Source organism: Cetorhinus maximus, chromosome 21 (assembly GCF_964194155.1).
Source record: "Cetorhinus maximus chromosome 21, sCetMax3.hap1.1, whole genome shotgun sequence".
In the NCBI taxonomy this organism is placed as follows: domain Eukaryota; kingdom Metazoa; phylum Chordata; class Chondrichthyes; order Lamniformes; family Cetorhinidae; genus Cetorhinus; species Cetorhinus maximus.
The window spans coordinates 90,260,540-90,285,015 of record NC_135899.1 but is presented as its reverse complement, the minus strand read 5'-3'; the positions used below and the strand labels follow the sequence as shown (position 1 = coordinate 90,285,015).

The 24,476-nt window shown below is 43.3% G+C and overlaps 1 protein-coding gene across 3 annotated transcripts in view; it reads left to right on the top strand.

Annotated features, from left to right (window-relative positions):
- LOC144696120 (polycomb protein SCMH1-like) overlaps positions 1-24,476 on the top strand; it is a 180,843-nt gene that overhangs the window by 14,661 nt on the left and 141,706 nt on the right. The window contains exons 2-4 of one of the 3 annotated variants that reach the window (XM_078567424.1): positions 1,549-1,622; positions 12,126-12,224; positions 12,653-12,730. Coding sequence is in view for 2 of the 3 variants with exons in the window: in XM_078567421.1 (XP_078423547.1) it covers positions 1,598-1,622; positions 12,653-12,730 (103 nt within the window). In the remaining variant the exon portion in view is untranslated. The remainder of the gene's footprint in view (positions 1-1,548; positions 1,623-12,125; positions 12,225-12,652; positions 12,731-24,476) is intronic. The other 2 variants (XM_078567421.1, XM_078567422.1) reach the window with 2 other exon arrangements.

Genomic DNA, 24,476 nt, shown 5'->3' with positions numbered 1-24,476 from the left:
ATTTAAAAAAGGAGGGAGGAAGAAAACAGCCAATCACAGACTGATTAGCCTAACATCAATAGTAGGGAAAGTGCTAGAGTCTATTATAAAGGATGTGATAACATGACACTTAGAAAATATCAATGGGATTAGACAAAGTCCACATGGATTTATGAAAGGGAAATCATGTTTGACAAACCTACTGGAGTTTTTTGAGGCTGTAACTAGCAGAATAGATAAGGGAGAACCAGTGGATGTGGTGTATTTCGATTTTCAGAAAGCTTTTGATAAAGTCCCACAAGAGGTTAGTGTGCAGACTTAAAGCACATGAGATTGAGGGTAATATATTGGCATGGATTGAGAATTGGTTAGCAGACAGGAAACAGAGTAGGAATAAACGGGTCTTTTTCGGTGTGGCAGGCCATAACTAGTGGGGTACCATAGGGATCAGTGCTTGGGTCCCAGCCATTCACAATATATATCAATGATTTGGATGAGAGAATCAAATGTAATATCTCCAAGTTTACTGACGACGCAAAACTTGGTGGGAATGTGAACGATGAGGAGGGTTTTAAGAGGCTTCAAGGCGATTTAGACAGGTTGAGTAAGTGGGCAAATACATGGCAGATGCAGTATAATGTGGGTAAGTGTGAAGTTATCCACTTCGGTAGGAAAAACAGAATGGCAAAGTATTATTTAAAAGGTGATAGTTTGGGAAATGTTGATATACAAAGGGACCTGGATGTCCTTGTACATCAATCACTGAAAGCAAGTATGCAGGTGCAGCAAGCAGCTAAGAAAGCAAATGGTATGTTGGCCTTTATTGCGAGAGGACTTGAGTACAGGAGCAAGGATGTCTTACTGCAGCTGTACAGGGCCTTGGTGGGACCACACCTGGAGTATTGTGTGCAGTTTTGGTCTCCTTACCTAAGAAAGGATATACTTGCCATAGAGGGAGTGGAGCGAAAGTTCACCAGACTGATTCCTGGGATGGCAGGATTGTCGTATGAGGAGAGATTGGGCCGACTAGGCCTGCATTCACTGGAGTTTAGAAGAATAAGAGGAGATCTGACTGAAAGGTATAAAATTCTGACCGGGCTGGACAGACTGGATGCAGGGATGATACTTCCTCTGGCTGGGGGGGACTAGAACAAGGGGTCACAGTCTCAGGATACACGGTAGATCATTTAGAACTGAGATGAGGAGAAACTTCTTCACCTGAGGGTGGTGAACCTCTGGTATTATCTACCACGGAAGGCTGTGGAGGCCAAGTCAATGAATATAGTAAGAAGGAAATAGATAGATTTCTGGACTCTAAAAGCGTCAAGGGATATGGGGAGAGCAGGAATATGGCGTTGAGGTAGAGCATCAGCCATGATCACATTGAATGGCGGAGCAGGCATGGAGGGCTGACTGACCCGACTGCTGCTCCTATTTTCTATGTTTATTGTCCTACAGTTTATTTCTCGGCATTTGGCCATGTAAAATGGTGGCGATTTGGAGCCCAGTTAGTTAGAAATTATAGTTTGCTTTGCAATCCCGTGTGCTTATTTTTTTCTCTCTTTGCAGGATCAAGGTCCCAGCTGATTTGAGTACATCAACAGTGTGTTTCTCTACAATGAGAAAGCCAGGACCTCAAAAAGGTGAGTGCTGGCAGTCTGCTAAATTGAGAAAATTCTCTGTACCAACGGCAAGGCCCCAGGTTTACAGTTTTTCACAGGAAAATGGACAGAATTGAATGAGAGATTTGAAATGCCAGTCTGAGCCCTAGGATCCCAAAGTGCCCGGCCTGACTTTAGGAAAGCAATAACGAAGCTGCTGGTAAGGTGCAGTGGGTTAAGGCAATGGAGTCTGGTCCAAGTGGAGGAAAGGTCTTCTGCATAACTGGAACTTGTTCTTGCATTTCAAATAAATTACATCCAAAGCAGAAATCAAACATTCCTCGGGATGGCCCAAATCTGTGTTTTTAAGAAGTCAGACCTGCGGATGCGCTGATCCTTTGGTGGAGAATGGAAGAAAAATATACCTGTGAAGATTTTGTTTTAAATTATCATCAAAGTAACATAGTGTTGATCTAAAGGAGCATGAAATGAAGGAAGTAGGAAAGTAGAAAAAGTAAATTTAAAATCTGGGGAAAAGGTGAAGGAAGGTGGAAGCAAATTATTTAAGCGTGCTATGCATGGAACAAATTAAACCATCGCTTATGTGTATATGATGGACCAGTAGTTTTACGTATTCACTGATGTATGGACCAGTAACTAAGTAAATGGTTTTGGTTTCTGTAAGGTTTTAGCCTTCTTCAAATTCTGTTTTCCACAAAAATGCAATCTCTTTAGTTCTAAAATGGGCAATTTGTATCTTTGTTCATTGCGTGGTGTCAGCTAGGCTCTTAAAAGGAGAATAATGCACTCTAGTTTGGAGACTACAACAAGCCAACTGAAGAATTATTTTTGAGGGGAATTGCATAGTATAGAAAGCACATTAAGGTTACACTTTCACTCTAAATTATTGCATGGGATTTAGTGTTACTTCATGCAAGTTTGGTTCATAATGATATTCTCGCCTCCTGTAGTCTGCAGCCAGTGAAGTCGAGTCTTATTTCAAAGCACATAATCTGCTTGGCACTTTAACTGCTTTTTCAGAGCTGTTGCCTTTTGGATGAGGAATTAAGCCATGATCTGCCTGCTCGATTGAATATAAACGAACTCATGGCACTTGCTCAAAGAGCACCTCTGTGTTCTTGCCAACATTTGTTGCTTATGTAACTGACAAAGCAGGTTAACTGGTCATTCAATGACCATTTGCATTTATATCAAGCCATTAACAGAGGATAAAGAACCCCAAGCCTGCACAGATGTGTAATTGGGGGGGGGAAAAAAAAATCGATGACAAACCAAACAAGGGGGTTTTAGGCAATGTGAATAAATGCTTGGTCATAGGAGTGGGTTTTAAGGAGGATCTACAAAGAGAAGAGGAAGTTGAATAGGTAGAGAATTTTTTTATTGGCAGGAATTGCAGAGCATGGGACCTAGGGAGTTAAAGATGCAACCACCCATGGCGGGGTGAAGAGAGAGGAGGCACGAGAAGCCAGCAAGAGGACAATGAAGAATGTGGGAGAGTGGGATTGTAGGGAAGAAATAGGAAAGGCGAGGCTACGAAGGGGTCTAAGCACAAGGATGAGAATTAAATTGGAGGACTGAGGACCAATAGAAGTAAGGAAGGACCATGGTTAATTTGATGAGAAAGATTTAGTGTGGGATTGGATGCGGGCATCAGAGTTTTGGCCGAATTGGAGGTCAACAAAGAATGGTTGAGTCTGGAGCTGATGAAGGAAAAAAAAGAATAAAAAACATGGATGAAGGTTTTACAGCTGATGGGCTGAGGTAGGCAATGTTCTTGGATGAAGAGTAGGCCACCATTGTGGCAGTGAGGTTATGGAGTCGAGCCCAACTTGGAGTTGAACAGGACCTTGTTGTGCCTTGGTGCGAGATGGTGGCTAGGTACAAAAATGGATTAATTGACAAACATTCGATGTTTGTTGTGGGGCCCAATGACTTTGCAACTCAGGTGGAGAGGTAGAATTGAGGCATCTGTTGTACATATGGAAGGTGATCTTGTTTCCCAATGATGTGACCAAGATGCAATGAGGAAGAGGAGGGCACCAGGAATCAACTGCGATTTTGGAGATGATGCTGCAAGGGTTGGAGGTACAGTCATTGCGAAAGACGCTCTGACTTGAGATAGGTAAATTTGGAATCCAGCCACAGAGGTCTCAAAGCTGCACAATGGAGAATAGTATTGGTGGCAAATCGTATGGTCAACCATGTCAAAGGCTACACCAGGGCAAATGAGGGATCGTGGGAAGGTCACAGTTGCAGAAAATTTTGTCTGTTATTTTGGCTCGGGCCATTGTACTGCTGGGGGAGAGCTGGCAACTCGATTGGAGTGATTTAAACCGGGAGCAATGGCACAGATTTGAGAAGCAATAATACATTCAAGGATTGGAGAGGAAAGGAAGGTTTGGGTTGGAGTGGTCGTTTGCAATTACAAGGTGGGATTGAGGATCAGACTTTTGAGGGGAGTGATGGTAGTTTTGAAAGGAAGGAGTTACTGGTGAGGAGAGGGAATTGTTTTTGATGTCTGCCTGTATGAGTGCTAGGCAGAAATGTTGGATGGTCAGCAGTTTAGAGGGATGGGGGGGCTCAAGAGAGTAGGAAATGGGCCTCATACAGGAGATGAGCTTGGGAGAGGACAAGGGTAAATACTGTCACTGCTATTTGTCGCATCATGCTATGTGCATTTACCTATAAAACATTGCCTGTTTCAGCGGTTCATTGACTGAAGAACTTTAAGATGTCCTGAGGACTTTAATGGTGTTGTATAAAGAAAACTTTGTGTCCTGACTTATAATTCAAACACTGACCCCCCCCCCCCCCCATGAGCAAGTGATGTTTGAGTAAAGTGTAACAATAAAACGCTGTTCAACATGTCAGATATTCTATCGATTGTTGATGATAGCAGCCATCTTGACACCTGAGGTCAGTTCAATTCAGATTGAGGGTTGAATACATTTCCCAAATAAGAACGGAGGTGTTGTCGCCCCTCCCGAGTCACAGCTGTCAGTTTTAAAGACGCTATCCTTTCGGCAGTGGGTTAAACATTGACCTTCACCTCTGGGGCCTAGGTTACAATACAGCCCTCACTGAAAAGAGTTGTCTCTGTCTGATGGCCATGGAGACCTTGCATGAAATGAGTTTGGCAATCTCAATCCTGGTTCTAACAGGCATGGACCCACAATACAAACTGCCTCAAATTTAACAATAGAAGGGAATGGTGCTTGAACAGGCATGAAGATTGTTGGTGTGGAAAATTGACAATAATGTCACACCAGTGCCATGGTGATACTCTCTAAGATAGACCAAAGTCAAAGGAGCTTAACTCTGCATCTAGATGTACCGTATGTATTCTGATTTTCAAGTCTTTAATGCGGATATGGGACAGAACTTTCAGTTCAGCAGGGGTATAATTTGGACCAGAGCAGAGCATCTTATGAAGCTGGCTTGGAATTTCCTTTAGGGCAAAGGACTTTGTCCAGGGTATGAAATAGAAAGCGTCCTGGTTCCTTATTAATACCCCTTACCTTGATAAGTGTAAAAATGCTTTTTGTGTCCGTTAGCCCTATCCACATTTATTATTCCTAAAGTAAAAATAGAAAATGTTGGAAATACTCAGCAGATCTGGCAGCATCTATGGAGAGAGTTAATGTTTTGAGTCACTGATTACCTTTTGTCAGGAAGGGAAAATGTTTAATGATGTAACAGGTTTATTCCTAATTTGTAATCAACAACCAACTCTTCTCCCCCAGGACATGGAGGGGTAGAACAAAGGTTGTTCCTGATTAAATGCATTAAGCCTTGCCCTATGGAGGGCTGTGTAAGGCAGAAAGGGCAGCTAAAATGGGAGCTGCTTCTTGCCAGGCTGAAAGGTGGGTCACCTGGTGTGCAGCTATGTTAGAGTGGCTGTGTAAACATTCACTTTCTCAGCTCCAGAGCAAGACAGAGTTTCTCATTTTTAAATTAAAGTGAGGCAGGAAGGGGAAAGTTGATTTTGTGGGTGGTATAAATATAAATAAATAATGAACCATCAAGAACCCTGTCCATCTTTTTAGGAAATAATTCTTCAGTTTACTGCACAAGCTCAGTACCAGAACATGAGTTCTAAATGAATGCAATCCATTTTCCTTGTAGTGGCAATAAGCTCCATCAGGATCAAATTAATTGTTCTGAAGGACTTAATAGAACAGTGCTTTTCCGTCTTCAATTTTTCAGGCATTCAGCTGTTTTAAACCATGATTTAAGTCATTGTTGATCTAATTTGATCGCATTGCAAATGAAGTTCAGCTTTTTGAGCAGTTTAACGAGTATTGCTTACAATAATACTCCTGTCAAAGTATTCATGTAATGCCAGCTGTTCTGTATTTTCATGACACACTTAATGTTTAATGCAGCAATTTATAATGGGTATTGGAGAACGATCCAAATGAGATGTGCATTTGGCTAGTTGTAGGGTCTGGAACATTGTTTCTGGTCAGCTTGGTCTCTGGATAACTGACTCTTATCCTGTGCTGTAATTTTCCCAGAACCTCAACATGTCTTGTTCTGTAGTAGCATCAGGAAGAGGAGTCAGTTATTTAGCCTCTTAGGCTTGTACTTTTTTTTTATTAATTCATGCGATTTGGGCATCGCTGGCTGGGCCAGCATTTGTTGCCCATCCCTAATTGCCCTTGAGAAGGTGGTGGTGAGCTGTCCTCTTGAACCGCGGCAGTCCCTGTGGTGTAGGTACACCCACAGTGCTGTTAGGGAGGGGATTCCAGACTTTGACCCAGTGACAGTGAAAGAACGGCGATGTATTTCCAAGTCAGGATGGTGAGTGGCTTGGAGGGGAACTTCCAGGTGGTGGTGTTCCCATCCATCTGCTGCCCTTGTCCTTCTAGATGGTAGTGGTTGTGGGTTTGGAGGGTGCTGTCAAAGGAGCCTTGTTGAGTTTCTGCAGTTCATCTTGTAGATGGTGCCACTGTGTGTTGGTGGTGGAGAGAGTGAATTTTTGTGGATGTGGTGCCAGTCAAGTGGACTGCTTTGTCCTAGATGATGTCCAGCTGTTTGAGTGTTGCTGGAGCTGCACTCATCCAGGCATGTGGAGAGTATTCCATCACAGTCCTGACTTGTGCCTTGTAGATAGTGGACAGGCTTTGGGTAGTCAGTGAGTAACTCTCCGCAGGATTCCTAGCCTCTGAGCTGCCCTTGTAGCCGCAGTATTTATATGGCTAGTCCGGTTCAGTTTCTGGTCAATGATAATCCCCAGAATGTTAATAGTGCAGGATTCAGTGATGGTAATGCCATTGAACATCAAGGAGTGATGGTTAGATTGTCTTTTGTTGGAGATGGTCATTGTCTGGCACTTGTGTGGTGTGAATGTCACTTGCCACTTTACAGCTCAAGCTTGGATATTGTCCAGGTCTTGCTGCATTTAAACATGGACTGTGTCAGTATCTGAGGAGTCATGAATGGTGCTGAACATTGTGCAATCATCAGCGATCATCCCCACTTCTGACCTTATGATGGAAGGAGGGTCATTGATGAAGCAACTGAAGATGGTTGCACCTAGGACACTACCCTGAGGAACTCCTGCAGTGATGTCCTGGAACTGAGATGATTGACCTCCAACAATCACAATCATCTTCCTAGGTATGACTCCAACCAGCAGAGAGTTTTCCCCCTCTTTCCCATGACTCCAGTTTTGCTTGGGCTCCTTGATACCACACTCGGTCAAGTACAGCCTTGATGGCAAGGGCAGTCAATCTCACCTTGCCACTGGAGTTCAGCTCTTTTGTCCATGTTTGAACCAAGGTTGTAATGAGGTCAGGAGCTGAGTGGCCCTGGCAGAACCCAAACTGAGCGTCAGTGAGCAGGTTATTGCTAAGCAAGTGCAGCTTGATAGCACTCTTGATGACCTCTTCCATCACTTTACTGATGATTGAGAGCAGACTGATGGGATGGTAATTAGCCAGGTTAGATTTGTCCTGCTGTTTGTGCCAGTACTGTAGCTGTACTGGACAGCTTGGCTAGGGGTGCGGCAAGTTGTGGAGCACAAGTTTTCAGTACTATTGCTGGAATATTGTTAGGGCCCAATAGCCTTTGCAGTATCCAGTGCCTTCAGCCGTTTCTTAATATCACATGGAGTGAATCAAATTGGCTGCAGACTGGCATCTGTGATGCTGAGGATCTCCAGAGGAGGCCGAGATGGATCATCCACTCGGCATTCCTGGCTGAAGATTGTAGCAAATGCTTCAGCCTTATCTTTTGCACTGATGTGCTGGGCTCCCCCATCATTGAGGTTGGGGATATTTTTGGAGCCTCATCCTCCTCCAGTGAGTTGTTTAATTGTCCACCACCATTCATGTCTGGGTGTGGCAGGACTGCAGAGCTTAGATCTGATATGCTGGTTGTGGAATCACTTAACTTCAATCACTTGCTGCTTATGCTGTTTGACACGCAAATAGTTTTGTGTTATAGCTTCACCAGGTTGACACCTCATTTTTAGGTATGCCTGGTGCTGCTCCTGGCATGCCCTCCTGCACTCTTCATTGAACCAGGGTTGACCCTGGTGAGTGGGTGATATGCCGGCCCACGAGTTTACAGATTGTGGTTGTGTACAGTTCTGCTGCTGATGGCCCACAGCGCCTCATGGATGACTTGCCTTGAGTTGCTAGATCTGTTCGAAATCTATCCCATTTAGCACAGTGGTAGTGCCATAGTTGGCCTCCAACAGTGTGTATGCGAGAGGGGTGCTGGGCAGCTCGATCTCACTCCAGCTACCCCTTCCACTCACGGAGTCAGCCAGGGGCCCTCGGGCACCCATAGGGAGGAGGATCAGCAGGTACACGCTCTGGGACCATCCACCCAGGTGACTCTGGGAGTGACCGGCCCATCTGAATCCCCTCTTCCTGTGACCTCCACAGATCCGGCCCCACAGGCCGAGGAGGGTGTCACTGCCACACAGCAGGACCCCAAAAGCAGGCTGGGGCCCTCCAAGTCTCAGCCCTCCAGAGGACGCCCACCAAGGTCATCACAGACAGGGCGTCACAGTCAGCAGGCTGCCTCCACCTCTACTGTGGTGTCCAGGGAGCACCAAGACATAGCGGCAGGGTTAGGAAAGTTAGGTAAAATTAGTTGCACACCCTAGGCACGGGTGTTGATCACTTGTACATACTGTTCATTATTGTCAATAAATTCCTAAGAATGTCTCCCTGCCTATGGCTCCTTGTTCTGATGAGCAGTGTTCTTGTCACTCAGATGTGAAACCTTTTTGCACGAGATAAAGGCAGGCGTCTCAGACCAGGGCCTCTTCCCTGTGCTCTGTGCAGCCTTCAGACCACAGTGATGGTCCGGCCTCACACTCCCTGGAAACATTACTGCACCTCGGCAGTGCTGGTCATTGCTGCCAGAATGTTGTGGGCAGGCGCCACAGAGTTCTCTCATTCTCTCTGTGTGCTCTCAGCACCTTTAAGATGGGGCTGGCCCCCATCTCACCAGCATGTAGGCGTCATGCACACTCACTGGAAACCATGTGCATACCTGCAGGATGTGTTTCTGGTGGTCACATACTGCATGTTCAGTGAGTGGAAGCCCTTGCAGTTGATGAAGTTCGCTGAGTGTAGTGATGGAGATCTGAGTGGCACCTCGATTGCTTGTGCGTGGGATGTAGCGCCAGGGCAGCACTTGATGACCCCCCCTCCCCTGCAGGAGCCCCCTCTGGGACTAGGCATTAGTTGACCCCACCCCCCGGTGCCCCTGAGGCCTGTAAACAACAGGCGAGCTGTGGAGAACGCTGCTGTGCACTCACCTCAGTTCCCCCAAAGTGAAGGCCGCCAGGTGCAGGTTGCCCGTGTGCTGTTGTGAAATACGTCGGCTTTCCCACCGACGTGGACACACGTATTGGCGGGGTTCCAAGAGCCAGGCGGGAGGCCCTTTAAATTATACGCTAATGTATTGCAATTAGCTCCCTGCCAACCAATGGCAGGAAACGCAGCCTGCCATCGGTGAACTGAGTGGACAATCACGCCCGCCACCGTTGGGCACGGAAAGGTCCACCCATCGTCAAACACCAGCAAACACAACATTTATTTTTGGATTTAGATAGTCGGTTGGTGGTACTGAACTTGAGTATTGCTGAAAGAAAGAGACATGCTGTCGAAGGTTTTCATCTTGCGATCATCAGGACAGCTGCGCAAGATAAACCAACAGTAAAGGGAACAACAATTTATACTGCCTGAGAAGAGAGTGCTGATTGGTTGGCCAGTGGTCTCTGTTAGAGGCGTTGCTATGGGGAATGCAGCAGAGAACAGTTAACTGTTAACTGCCATGCTTTTGTTTCAAATTCAAACTAAGCAGATCGACTGTGGTCAAGGCATTGCCCTGAGCAATGATCCAGGGAATGGCGGTCCCCCCAAGTTTTTTGTTTAGTCGAGAAAGGTACAATGCATGGACATGCTCCTTCTGTCTGCGAAGGACAGGGCCCTGTGTGTGAATACATGTGGTTTCTAGCATGCGTACATGCCTTAGCCAATCAGGGTCGACCTGCCAGGTTTGAAATTGAAACAAAAGCTGGGCAGTTAACTGTCTTCTGCTGCATTCTCCATGGCAATGCCTCTACCAATCAGAGTTCACTTGCCAATCAATCAGCTCTCTCTTCTCATGCAGTATAAATTGTTGTTCCCTTTACTGATTTGTCTGGCGTAGCTGCACTGATGAGTGCAAGGATGAAAAGCTTCGGTAGCATGTCTCCTTTTTCAGCAATACTTAATTTTTGGATTTTTCTAAGGTTGAGCTTATTAATATATTGCCCCTTCAACAGTAATTAGGTAGAAAGCATTCAGTCTCTCTATTTGTGCATATTTTTCAGCCAATGTAGTAGTGGGAGGGTGAGAATAAATCCCTCAACAAGGCGGAAGGAAAGAACATCAACCATGGTCTACATTTATAAAAGCTTTCTTATGGTATATGTTTGTAACTGTAGGGTCAAGTGACGTTTGGCATACTCAGTCATGATGGAACAGCTTGGCATGGTCATCTAGACTTTTTTATTTATTCTTTCATGGGACATGACATCGCCGGCAAGGCCAGCATTTGTTGCCCATCCCTAATTGCCCTTGAACTGAGTGCATTTGCCGCACCATTTCAGAGGGGCATTTAAGAGTCAACTACATTGCTGTGGGTCTGGAGTCACATGTAGGCCAGACCAGGTAAGGACGGCAGATTTCCTTCCCTAAAGGACATTAATGAACCAGATGGGTTTTTACGACAATAGTTTCGTGGTCAGCATTACTGAGACCAGCTTTTCAATTCCGGATTATTAATTGAATTTAATTTCCACCATCTCCTCTTGTGGGATCTGAACCCATGTCCCCAGAGAATTAGCCTGAGCCTCTGGATTACTAGTCCAGTGACATTACCACCACGCCACCGTCTTCCCCATCACGGAGCATAGCTACTTGGGTAAGATTCTGGGAGTGTTGCCAGTGACTATGAAACTACAGTCCAGGATGTACCAATGTCATCAACGTTGAAAGGGAGAAAATAAGCCAGACAGTTACGTTAACAGCATTGCATAACTCATGCCTTTCAGTTTAGACACAGCCATTAGTAAAGGTGCAAGAATGTAAGAGTGGTCATGAATAGGCCTATGACCTGGGCCCAACTCAATATTCTGGAGAAAATAATAATGGATTTGCGCTAATGTTATCTTGATGTTGGTGTTTGGATCTTGCTTGAAGAAATACATGTGAACTGGCCTTGTTTTCCCCACATCTGTATACAGTGATATAGATTTACAGTTCATCTTGTTTCCTTGGCACACTGCTGCTGTGCTGTTACAAGCTGTTCATAAAACCATTAAAGATTTTCAATGCCTTTTGCAATCTGTTTGTTCCCTATTAACAATACTTAACCGTCAGCTGCAACCAGCATCTGAAAAGTGTTTACACTCGGGGCAAGTTGGCTGGATTCAGCTTGGCAAATTGGCAGTTGTCTGCATGTAAAATCGTTTCTTTCTCAGTGAAACCGGCCCGTTTCATGGTAGGCTCATCAGTTTGTCTTTTATATACTCCTAACTTTCTCCTTTCTGTTCAGTCCCTCACGATCCACACTGCCCCCGAGGGTGGGAGGGATCAGGTTGGGGAAAGCTGACACTTGTCAGTCAGGCTGCTGGGTGGGAAGGTTCCCATCTCTTGAGGAAAAACCAGGAAAACCTGGGAAATGTCTGGTACTAGTCTGCACTGGCCTTGTATAACCTTAAAATGGAATTCCCAGTTTGGACCGGTGCCAGCCATTTTCAAGTTTTGCTGTTTTTTTTTCCCTTTCTGGGCACATTCTCAACCTGTTTTTCCTTCCTTTCATCCTTGCCATTTAGAAGCCCCTTCAAAACTCTTGAACCGATTCCCTGAGGAAGACCCTGATTTGAATGCCAGTCAAATCTGAGCTTTGAACCTGAGTCTGCAGCTTGGGAGCCCAGCATTCTAATATAGTAGATACCGCCCAACTCTTAAGCAAATCCTTCATTGAAATGTTTTATGCTATTGTTTTCTGCAGTGTTTGATGCCCCATCACAGTCTGAAATATGAGCACATCTGTCAACAGGAGTATTAACACAATCCCATCTACTGTTTGAGACATTCTCTTGAATTTAAGGTATAAAGGCAATCATTCTTTTTAATTTGTATATATTACAGACAAACACAGTGGGATAGTTATGTAGTGCAGTGTGAAATGAATCAGGGAAGCAGTCAAATATACTGTTTTCTGATTCACTTTTTCAACTTTAATGTTTAAGAATTTAATTATATTCCTGAGGAATAAATTCCATTTATCCTTCAAGATGATGACCTGATTGCTACCAATGCCACTGTCCACTCATTGCAACTTTCTGGGCTAGAAGTGAATGCTTGTCATTAAATGCATTATTTATTAACATGTCTATTCCGACCACTTACTTTGTGAGACCCATACACATCAAAGAGAAATATGGACATATGGAACGTGCCACATTTCTGCAAAAAATTACACCAAGAACGACTGTCCTGAGAATGGTAAGCCAATCGTTTTTCTCTTTGTTCTAGTCATAGATTGGAAAGATGGAAGAAGACAAAAGTATGCTCGCAGTGGTCGCCCATCAAATACTCCATCCCCATATCAAGGTAAATACTTGTGTTGGAGTGCACGTGTGTGTGTGTGTGCGCGTGCGTGTGTGCGTGTGTGCGCACGTGTGTGTATTTCCCATACTTTCAAGCAACTTGTACACAAGATAAGAATTCACCACTCCATTTAACACTCATTGGGTTATTTAATTTTCTGAGGGAGAAATTATCTTAAGTATAATATTAAAGAACAGCATTGCATAGGGTGATATATTGGTGTTGTAGGCTCCATAAATTTTCTTCAACTTTTGAACCATTGAAGAGTAAAGACCATTTAAATTGGGGACTTTTGATATCAGGATGTTCGTTGCTAGCTCCCATTAATTGCAATATGGTTGATATGTACACAATCTGATTGAAATCAACTTTAATATCACTCCATCTCTGTCTCCCTCTATCCCTCTGTGTGTGTCTCTCTCTCTCCCTCCCTCTCTCCCTCTCCGTCTCCCTCTCTCCCTCGCCCCCTCTCCCTCCCTCTCTCTCTCTCTGCCTACCCCTGCCTATCTGTCTGTCTCTCTCTCTCTTTGTCTGTCTCTCTCTCTTTCTCTTTCTCTCTCTCTTTCTCTTTCTCTCTCTCTCACTGTCTTCCTCTCGCACCCCCTCTCTGTCTCCTCTCTCTGTCCCTCTCTGTCTCTCTGCCTCTCCCTCCCTCTCTGCTTCTCGGCGATGGTGGAATTTAAATTCAATTAATAAAATCTGGAATTGAAAGCTAGTGTCAGTAAACACTCATCTGGTTAACTAATGTCCTTTTAAGGAAGAAAATCTGCCATCCTTACATGGTCTTTCCTACATGTGACTCCAGATCCACAGTAATGACTCTTAACTGCTCTCTGAAATGGAAAAGCAAGCCAATCAATTCAAGGGGAGGGGGTGGGGGGATGACATTATGGGAGGGCGACAGTTGCTGCCCCTGCCAGCAACACCCTCATCCCATGAAAGAATTTTTTTTTAAATCAGTACTTCACCTTCAGTGCTATTAAACTTGATTCCTTAACTTCTCACTTTAAAAAGTAGGTGCACTAATCCTTATTAGAATTTTACAAGGCAGATAGTTGGTGCCCATTAAGGTTTATGCTTTTTTTTAATGGATCATCAGATGGGAATGGGGAAATATAATCTAAGGTTTGTTGGAATGTGCACGTTTGCTGTTATAACTATTTTGCCAGTTGAGGATTTATTTGAGTGATTTATTTTGAGTTACTTAAGTTGCTTAGAGAGTGGCGAAGATAATTGCATATTTAGTGAGTTGAGGGAAAGAGGGTAAGATTGAAAGATCTGGCTTGGTACTGAATTCCGTAGGTTTTTTGGATATGGTTTGATTTCGAACAAATTTTTAATTTATCTCATTTTCTAGGCAACGTACCTTGAATCATCATCTGAAGTCTAATTAATGTTGACCTCCTAATTTTTTCCATTCAGGGGATGTGAGCTTCGCTGGCTGGGCCAGCATTTATTACCCATCCCTGACTGCCCTTGAGAAGGTGGTGAGCTGCCTTCTTGAACCGCTGCAGTCCATGTGGTGTAGGTACACCTGCAGTGCTGTTAGGGAGGGAGTTCCAGGATTTTGACCCAGCGACAGTGAAGGAACGGCGATTATATTCCCAAGTCAGGCTGGTGAGTGACTTGGAGGGGAACTTCCAGGTGGTGGTGGTGGTGTCCCATGTACCTGCTGTCCTTGTCCTTCTGGGTGGTAGTGGCCGTGGGCTTGGAACGTGTTGTCGAAGGAGCCTTGGTGTGTTTTGGCAGTGCATCTTGTAGATGGACTATCATAGCAACTTTCATTTATATAGTGCCTTAGTGAAGAAAGGTTTCCGATGATGAATGTGCAGCTGAATGAAGAGCTGTATGTGAAGTGTTTGAGGCAAATGGTTATGATGGCCAAGTGGTGAACTCTATAAGCCTAATAGTGAGCTGGATTTTCAGATTGCTGCCAAAATCTGGTCTGTTTAAACAAACATACAAACAAGTCATGAATCAATTTGAACAGCAATCTCAATGTCATAGTGCCAATTGGGCATTGATTCAGCAGGAAAGCAATTGTTATGTTTGAATTTCCTTTTTAAAATTGAAAAGTTTTATGAGACGGGAGTGGGATTGATACTGGACTGTAATGAACATTGAGCACTGAGGTTAAATGTATGGTATGGCTGGTTGTTAAAGCTTTTACAATTTTTGGGCTTCCACTTGCCATGCTACTAATTTATCTTGAACTCACAATTAAGAGTTTTATGTGCAGTATTGCTGTCAAGGATTCATGCGCTCATGCTATTGATGTGATGCAATGACTTGATGGTGTTTTACTGTCTGAGGTGTTTACAGGGCAGTACTGTTTTCTTTCCGTAGATTCTGTTCTTTTTTTAACCAATTGTGTAGTTGGTAATGTATAATATTTTATTTTTACCCTTTACTCAGTTCCTTTTTCTTTCATTCGCTTTTCCTTTTTATTTAAAAAGCTCTTGTAAAATGGGTCTATGTAACTGCTTGTCCCCTATGTTCCCAGCCCCATCAGTAGTATCCCCACCTCCTTTCCTTTCATGTTTATACGTTAGTACCATCTTTTCTGGACCTGTTCTCTCCGCTCTTGACTGTTGTGCCAGTGTCACTGGCAAGGGATATTTACCAGAACACCTGCGTATTGAAATGTAACCCAACCTCCTGTATTAGCAAGCAGCATCTCAGTTCCTGCACAGCACCAGAGGGATGTCACCAGCAGTTTATGATCATTGTTGCCTGTAACAGAAAATTGACAGCTGCAGCAGCGACGAGTTGGATTTGTACAAAGAGAGAGCAAAACAGAGTGAAAGGTCATCGATCTGAAACATTAACTCTGATTCTGTCTCCGCAGATGCAACCCAACCTGCTGAATATTTCCAGCATTTTCTATTTTTATTTCTGCGGCATTTTGCTTTTGGGGAATTTTTATTGATTAAGCGCCTTTAACATAATAAGACAAACCCAAGGCACTTCACAGGAGCATTATAAAACAAAATAAGGCACCCAGCCTCATAAAGAGCCATTTGGTCAGATGACCAAAAGCTTGGTCAAAGAGATAAGTTTTAAGGAGTATCTTAATGGGGGAAAGTGAGCTGGAGAGGCGTAGGGAGGGAATTCCAGAGCTTAGGATCCAAACAGCTGAATGTGCAGCTGCCGATGATGGGCGTGATTAAAATCGGATTTGCAAGGGGACCAGAACTGGATGAGTGCAGATATCTCGGAAGGTTGTGGGCCTGGAGGAGTTTACAGAGATGGGGAGAACTGAGGCCATGGAGAGATTTGAAAACACGGATGAGAATTTAACATCGAGATGTTACTTGACCAGGGATCGGTCTAGGGCCGGGATTTTCTGGCCCCGTTGCGGGTGAGGTGACGCCCCAGCAAGAAGTCCATTGACTTGTGGCGGGACCGGAAGATCCCGGCGGCGGGGGGCGGGTGGGGGAAATCCCCCTCTAGGTCAGCGAGCACACTTGACAATTTTTGTCTAGTATTTGTTTTCTGTATGTCAACCCTATAGTGTGAACTTTGCTGGCAGTCAGTACACCGATTTGAAGTTAATATTTTGGAGCCAGCCTTTCCAGGACTTGAGCCTTCCATTTTCTTCTTTTTACAAAAAGGATCATCATTGTGCTGCTTTAATTATAATTGTTACTTTGGAGTTGTCCCTATCTTTTTTTTTGCCATTTACCCCCTCCCTGTACTAGTTTGTTTGTGGAATTAGTAAGGGGTTAGTGAAATGACTAGGAAGAGCTGTTTGCATTTGGTAAAATTAATATCAGCATTTCCTTCCTTTCTTAACCTGACCTCCCTGTCTTTGTATTTGGAATTTATTAAGTGTCAGAGTGGAATTGTTTTTTTTCCCAGAAGGTGCCGTGTGGCTTGGTTTGCATTGAGACAGGCATTTTTCATGCATGAAGTAGGGAATTTAATGAGTCATTTACACAAACTGAAACCGATTAAAAACTGGGCAAAGGGGTTGCACTTGGGATACCTTTATTGTAAAGCAGTAAAAACTCCCTGAAGTGTCTCTGAAGTTTTGACATTGTAACTGGATGGAGTTATTGTGAATAATTGCTGAATTTCTTTCATCTTCTGCAAACAACAGATTAGATTTCACCGAGTGCTCAAGAGCCTCAAATCCAGTTCAGCCAAGTTAGACGTTTCTCCTGAAATTGACACGAAATTGTCCAAATGATATGAAGTTGGAATTGAAATTTCTTTCAGAAGTCCTTTAGCCAGTTTTGCGGAGCGGTTGCAGTGCTTTTAATACCTGGAACTGGACAGAGGCAGATTTTTTTTTCTCTTGAAGGCTGAGTTTAATTCAAATTAAATTAAATGGTCTTAGCCCTGATTGGTTTGGACTTGGTAACTAATTCACAGTTCAACTTTTTTTGGACCAAGAACACATGCAGCTTGACTTTGTGGAGTTGCTGCAAAGCGAGGTGTTTTTAATTGGCTGCTGTAAACGCTCAGCGTGAACCCCTTGCCCTTTTTATGCGGGGAAGAGCAGCCTAATACATGTGTCTGGCTTGTCATCTAATACCCCAGTCTAGTTCTGGCCATCATACTTTGGGAACGATATCAGGGTCCTGGAGAGGGTGCAGAGGGAAAATTTACCAGACTGGTTCATGGGATGAAGGATTTTAGCTACAAGGTTAGGTTGGAGAAGCTGGGGTTATTCACCTTGGAGAAAAGGAGGTTGAGGGAAGATTTGGTAGAGATGTACAGGATTATGACAAAGGCGGACAAAGAAAAGTTGCTCCCGTTAGTTGACAACATAAGGGCTAGGGCACACAGATTCAAGGCTTTGTACAAGAGCCCTTATGGAGGGGGATGTGTAGAAGAACTTGTTTACGTAGCGAGTGGTAATGTAATGTCCTAAACTCGCTGCCAATGAGGGCGGTGGAAGTGGGGACAATCAATGGTTTCAAAAGGATATTGAACAGGCACTTGAGGGAAATAAACAAGTATGGCTATGGGGATAGAGCAGGGGAATGGGACTGACTGGATCGCTCTACAGAAAGCCGGCATGGACTCAATGGGCAGAATGGCCTTGCTCTATGCCATTATGACTCTCTGACCCCACAGCTGCAGCAACAGAAATGCGGAAGTTAGAAGTATAACTCCAGGGAGAATGCATCCCCATCACACAAGTTGAACACAGTCTCTTCGGGGTCTGTGCTAAAAGCAAAGATTCTGCTGGATTTTGCACTAAAATGGAGTGCTAGACTCGTGCCAGTGTCAGGAAGATTAGTTAGTGCCCAAAAGAAGGCATGAATACACAATTAAGAGATGATGGGTTTATAAGGGAGAATGTTAATGAATCCTTGGTAACATCTGTGGTTTCTCTAATGCGCAGCATATTGTGCCTTCGATTAATTGTATTTTACAAGTATGCTGGGCATTCACTTTTTGTTGAACAAATGCAGAATGGGTTAATCTAGTTAATAACTATTGGGAAGAACACTGGGGACCAGGTCATTAGTTATGTTGTGTTTTCATCATGGATTTAATGTCTGTGGGTAAGGAAGACTTGCACTTGTTAGCATTTAATTTTTGTTCATAGCTCTAGAAGCTTGAACAGTAAAATAGCCACTGAAGTAAACCTTTGACCTAATGGTGATGCTTTTGCCATTGTGGACATTCGAGTGCCCTGACTGACTCACCCATGCTGAGATATGCTGCTGTTACCAGGAATCTAACAGCTTGTTGAGTAACTGGTGATGCCATCACCCAGCTACTCACTGACTGCAGAAAATCACAATTTGGTTGCAGTGAGCAGCTTGATTTGATGGTTGATTCATCCAAGTGTAGCCGTGTAAAAACGAGAGGGCAGTTTTCCTTCCCCCCCCCCCCCTCCCCCACCATTTCAGAGGTCCATGCAATAACTTGCATTGGTATAGCGCCTTTAACATAAAACATCCCAAGGTGCTTCACAGGAGCAATTATCAAACCAAATTTGACACTGAGGCACATTTTTTTAAAAAAAAAACTATTAGGACAAGTGACCAAAAGCTTGGCTGGCCAAGGAGCTTCTTAAAGGGTGAGAGAGGAGTTCAGGGGGGAGAATTCCATAAGTTTAAGGCATCAACAGCTGAGGGCACGTCCACAACGGTGGGAGTGATTTAAAACCGGGGATGCACAAGAAGACAGGATCGGTGGAGCAGATATACCTCAGGAAGTTTTAGGGCTGATGCGGTTGTAGCGACAGGGAGGGCATTTGCAAACAAGAGTGAGAATTTTGAAGTGGGGGGTGGTGCCCAACTGTAGTGCATTCGGGTCTTGATAAAGCTGGAAGTATCAAGTTTTTATTTTGCCTCCGTTTTTTTTTTTGAAAACAAATCTGCTTCCTGGTCTGAGAGCTTGAAACAATTATTAATGCTTCACTTTAATCTGTTGTATATGTGAGGTTGTGCACCTTCAGCTAGGCCCTGTTGTGAGGGCATTTATTTTGGTTATGAGCAAGGAACAGCACTAATTACACTCCGAACGAAAATAGATTATAAAGAATAATAGTGTTCAAGGACTGACCGTTTTGAGGAATTCCTGCTGGCAACCTCCTCTCTCCTGGCCCCTACCCTCCCCAGCATTTCACACGACAATCAGTTTCTCTGCCAATTTACTCCTTTTTTTAAAAAAAAATGTTAATTGCGTCTGTTAATAGGTCTGGAGCAATTTTGTGGTCTTTTTAAAACCCAGATGCTCGTCTGCTTCCAACCCTGTGAAACCTGTACTTAGTAGCTCTTCCAAGGTGACACGTGATGTGTCAGCACCCCAGAACGTAAATTTGGCCGTGAGGTTTTCTGGTCTTGAATCTCCCTAAATTTACCAAAGAATCGGCCACAGTGATTTCAAAACTTATCAGGTGATGAAGAGTTACATTGAAACCTCCACCCATCCCCCTTTCACATTTTATACCCTGTTCTAATTTGTTTTATTTAAGCTTACAACAGTCGCCAATTTTTTTTATCTTGCTCAGCTGTTGGTTATAAGAACTGTTCTCAACTTTGGCCAGCCTGTGTAAGTTTTGGCCGTAGTTGCACAGCAGTTCTGTAACGGGGCTAGCAACCCAGTGGCCCTGGACTAATGATCCTGAGACACGAGTTCACATCCCACCACAGCAGGTGGGGAATCTAAGTTCAGTTGTTATATAAATTTGGAATAAAAAGCTAGTATCAGTAATGGTCACATGCCATAAAAATCCATTAGATTCACCCTTGACCTTTTAGGGAAGGAAATCTTATGTCCGTACCTGGTCTGGCCTGTAGGTGACTCCAGACCAACATCAAGGTGATTGACTCTTAATTGCTCTCTGCAATGGCCGAGGGAGCCACTCAGGTGTATTCAAGAAGGCGGCTTATCACATTTTCGAGAGCAAGTAGCTAGCGCAATAAATGCTGGACTTCCCCATAAATGAATAAGGAAAAAAATGACAATCTAAAATGAAGGCTTGTTCCCAACAATTTTGTTTTCTCCCATGAATTCATTTGCACTGAGAATCATCATGGTTCTGCTCACTGACCAGCTTCATGTTATGAAGAAGCTCACTCTTAAGCCAGAAAGGGCTCTGCTCCCTTCTGTGCTTTGATTTTTATCTTTAAAATTGAGGTAGGAAGAAATGCTATTCATGCTGAAAGTGAGAGTAGAGTAATACCATTGTGTTCTTTGGCTATTTAAATTGAGTATTGTGTTGATTATTTATGAGGGACTGTAAGGCCCTATCCATTGTAGAAAATATGTTTATTCATTGCAAGGACTTCTAAATAGTTCTGTATCATTTCTCTAAGAGAGCTGATATCTGAGAGGTAACATTTGCACTAGCCTGTGAAACCACTTCTGTCGGTGTTCTGGCTAGACATCTGAAAGATCAGATCTACGTCCATAATTTACTTCTAGAAAGTAGACATACCTAAACTGCATAAATATTGCTTCCAAAAGTAGGTTATTTTCTTAAGGAGATTTACTAGGGAGGCAGGGGCTGTGCTGGTCATTTTTCTTTTTGAAGCTGCTCTAATTTCAGTACAATGGTGAATTTATTTTCCTCTTTCATGCCATATAAAATTGGCCAATTGGAAAATGTGTAGGTCATCTTTGAAGATTAATGAATACTAGAGATACAGCGAGAACTATCCTTTTATCAAACTCTACTCAACCCAACACGTTCCAGCCTATAATGCCAGAGTTAACAGTCGAGTTAATCAATTGGCTGTGTGATCCCTACGTGTTTGCCATTGTGTTGGCTTTTCCCGTAATCTTTTTATAAGGGGATTAAAATGAGCATTGAACACTAACCTATACAAGACTGTTGTGCTTCGGAAATAAAAGATCAAGCCTGATAGAAAGCAGCTAGCAGGCTGGCCATTTAAGGAAGTCATCCTTTTATTAATACAGCTGAAAAAGTTTTGTTCATTGGAGTAATGGACTAAATTATTATTTAATTTTCTTTTGCCATTCTTAAATTGTAATTTAATTTGCAGCGCTCATAATTAGTGAGATGCCCCAATGGTCTTATAATGTACTGTCTGCTGAGAGAATGGTTGTGTTGACATTTCTCCCTTTAACTGAGGCCCGGCACCCTTGTTTGTCTCTGTGTGAGGGAGGACTTTATGATTCTGATCTAATGGGGCTTGTCTGGTTATGTGGGGACATTGAAATCTTTGAATCCTGGTGTTGTCTAACGGCCTTCACTCCACTGGCATCATGTAACTGAGCCATCCTCTATTGTTGCTCACTTATCTGGCCCTCCTAATTCAAAGATGACTAATTCAAATTATTGGATAATTTGAATATTTTTACACTTTGCAATCAAATTTACTTTGGTTAATTTAAATTACTGGATAATAATTTTTAAGATCAATTAGTTATCCTGGACATGTGTACTTTCTTTCACACTAACTAATTTCAGGTAGTTTCAGAAAGTGATATCTGAAGGATACTTAGGAGGGGAATTTTGCATTTCATCTATGTGAAATATTGTTGCTGACCAGTTAATGACCGTTGAAATTTACCCTCCTCTGCCTGACTAGAAGTAATCATGGTTAGACTAGTTATAATGTACGAGAGAAATAGTTCTGTTGTCAGTGCCCTGACATTTAAATCCCATTTCCCAGTGGTGTCTCTGTGTGGTCTACTTACACCCTTCATTTGGATTTTCATCAAGGGTTTTGTCAGCGTACTTCAAGTGGTGTTACATTTTTAAAAAAATATATAATCAGCAAGCCACCCTTGCATCAGATCTGGTTGCTCAAGATTGAATTAATTTTGTCACTGCGTCTGCGAACTTGGGTGACCTATTTTCATTGCTGTCCAGTGTGTGCTCCACATGCGATCTTTTTAGACCTATTTTTGGGTGGTGTTTCTATACCAAAAATATGAACAGAATGTGACTTTACTGAAAGGAGCATAGTTGTTTTTTAAAAAGCTCATTTTCTGCCCTTTCTAGGCTGTTATTTATAGAGGTTTATTTTGCAGGTACCCTATACCGAGAAAATTGAGCAAGATTTTGGAGTGATAATGATATTAATTTCACAGGGCTCATTGTATCGAACAACAGAAAAAGCAGAGGTCTGAAAATACTGCTACGCACCCAAGCCATAAAAATCCACTTCCCAGCTTTGAGAAAATTAAACACATCTCATTAGGTGTCTACTGTAGTAACATTGATTAGAAAGGAAGGAACACCTTGCATTCCTTTGTGGCTTGGCTAAACATTTCTTGGTGGTTTAACACTTGAGTGGTCAAAGGGGATGCATTGGTGGACCTCCTGTATGATTCGTACCCAAAGAGTCCTTACTTGGTTTTCTTTCCTTCTAAATTCAAATATTGTTCTTATCTGAGACATTCACATTTATAACCTTCAACAGGAACCTTAATTCACCTTCGCCAATTGAAATCCTTTTTGATTCACCTTTTATGGTCCAAGCAGTTTGATTTATACTTGATATCCACTGCAGTCTATTATTTTACTGGTTCAAGCTGGTAAAACCTTAAATTTCCCCCCTCTTCACCCACTCACTTTTTTATTTTCTTTGAGGAAGAAAATATCAGATTTGAAATGGCTCTCAGAGGGGATATTGTTTTTGAATTTTTAAAATTCATTCATAGGATGTGGGCATCGCTGGCTGGGCCAGCATTTATTGCCCATCCTTAATTACCCCCTGAGAAGGTGGTGGTGAGCCGCCATCTTGAACCGCTACAGTCCATGTGGTGTAGGTGCACCCACGGTGCTGTTAGGAAGGAAGTTCCAGGATTTTGACCAGCGATAGTGAAGGAACAGCGATATAGTTCCAAGTCAGGATTGTTATGACTGAGCAGTTGGTAAAGCTGAGTTATTTAAAAAAAAAATCCCAGAGGGAAACTTTAAACAACTGTCATAACCTATTTTTTTTGGGTATGTTTGAGATGGAACTCTGAATTCAGGAATAAGACCATCAGTTCTCGAGAGGTTTTATATCAAAATACGTGAGACATTTATTAATTTACACAAGCTAAACATATACACATGGCTACAAATTACTACTATCATAACTTTTAACAAATTCCCAAACTAATTCCCATTAAGGCATCAACAGCCCATAGGCCAGAATTTTTCCCTCGTCGGGTGGGTTCGGCGGGAGCAGTCCGGAAGCCAAACGCCGCCCGCGATCAGCTCCGCTCCGCGATTTCACGCGGGAGGGCCAATTAAAGCCCGCCCTGCGTGGATGGCGAGTGGCAGCGCTCAGCACCCCCTGTGCGGGCGGTGGGGGGGAGGAGGGAGAGCGGGCCTGGTGCAGTTTGCACATACATGCGAAAGAGCGCTTCAATCTCCCTGAAGCGTGGAGCTGCTAAAAAAGTACTTTTTAAAAAAAATTATTAAAGACAGTAAAAATTTAAAACAAACATGTTCCCTCGTGGTGACTCTGCCACTTGAGCTGGGACATGTTTTTAATTCAAAAATCAAGTTCTCAGTTAATGTTTATTTGCTTTAGGAAACCTCATCCCGCCCGTGGATGAGGTTTCCTAAAAGATGTAAAGGCCGCTTGGCCTTTTCGCCTGCCTGCCAACCGTAAGGTTGGACGGGCAGCATAAATTTGATTTTAATGACCTTATTAATGGCCTTAATAGGCCTTTCAAAAGTCAGCTGCTCGCCCGATGAACGGAATATCGCGTGAGTGCGCGATGGTGTTGGGACGCAGGTCTGATGTCATCGCGCGTCATATTACGCTCTGGCATGTCGGGCGTGCACCCACACGCTGAACGTAAAATCCTGGCCATAGACTTTAAGCAGACACTGGGCAAAACATTTTCACCATACAAATTCAAAATGAGTTGCTTTCACTTTGGTTCCTTTGCTGGTTCCTTTGCAGACACAGTGGTGGGCTTACAGGCTTTGATGTTACATCGCCTCTGCCCTTCACACATAAAACCGCTACCTGTTATACTCAGCGCTTCTCATTGAATGTAAATTCCCATTGAATCACCAGCCCCTTTGAACTCTCCCTCTTCTAACAATAAAACCCCTTTCATAATACCAGTTTTATTAGTAATATAAACATTGCTTGGTCTCTGCTAGCTAGGTGCCAGATTTCACTTCCCTTCTTGAATGCTCTATTCAACAAAATGCAAACGTACCGCTACTTCTCTGTTTATATCTTAAAACCAGTATACATCAAAACACCCAGAATGGCTTTAATCCAATTAAGACATACACAGACACACCCATGGACAAAACCTCTATTTTAAAAAAATAATTTCCCATAACATTATATACATT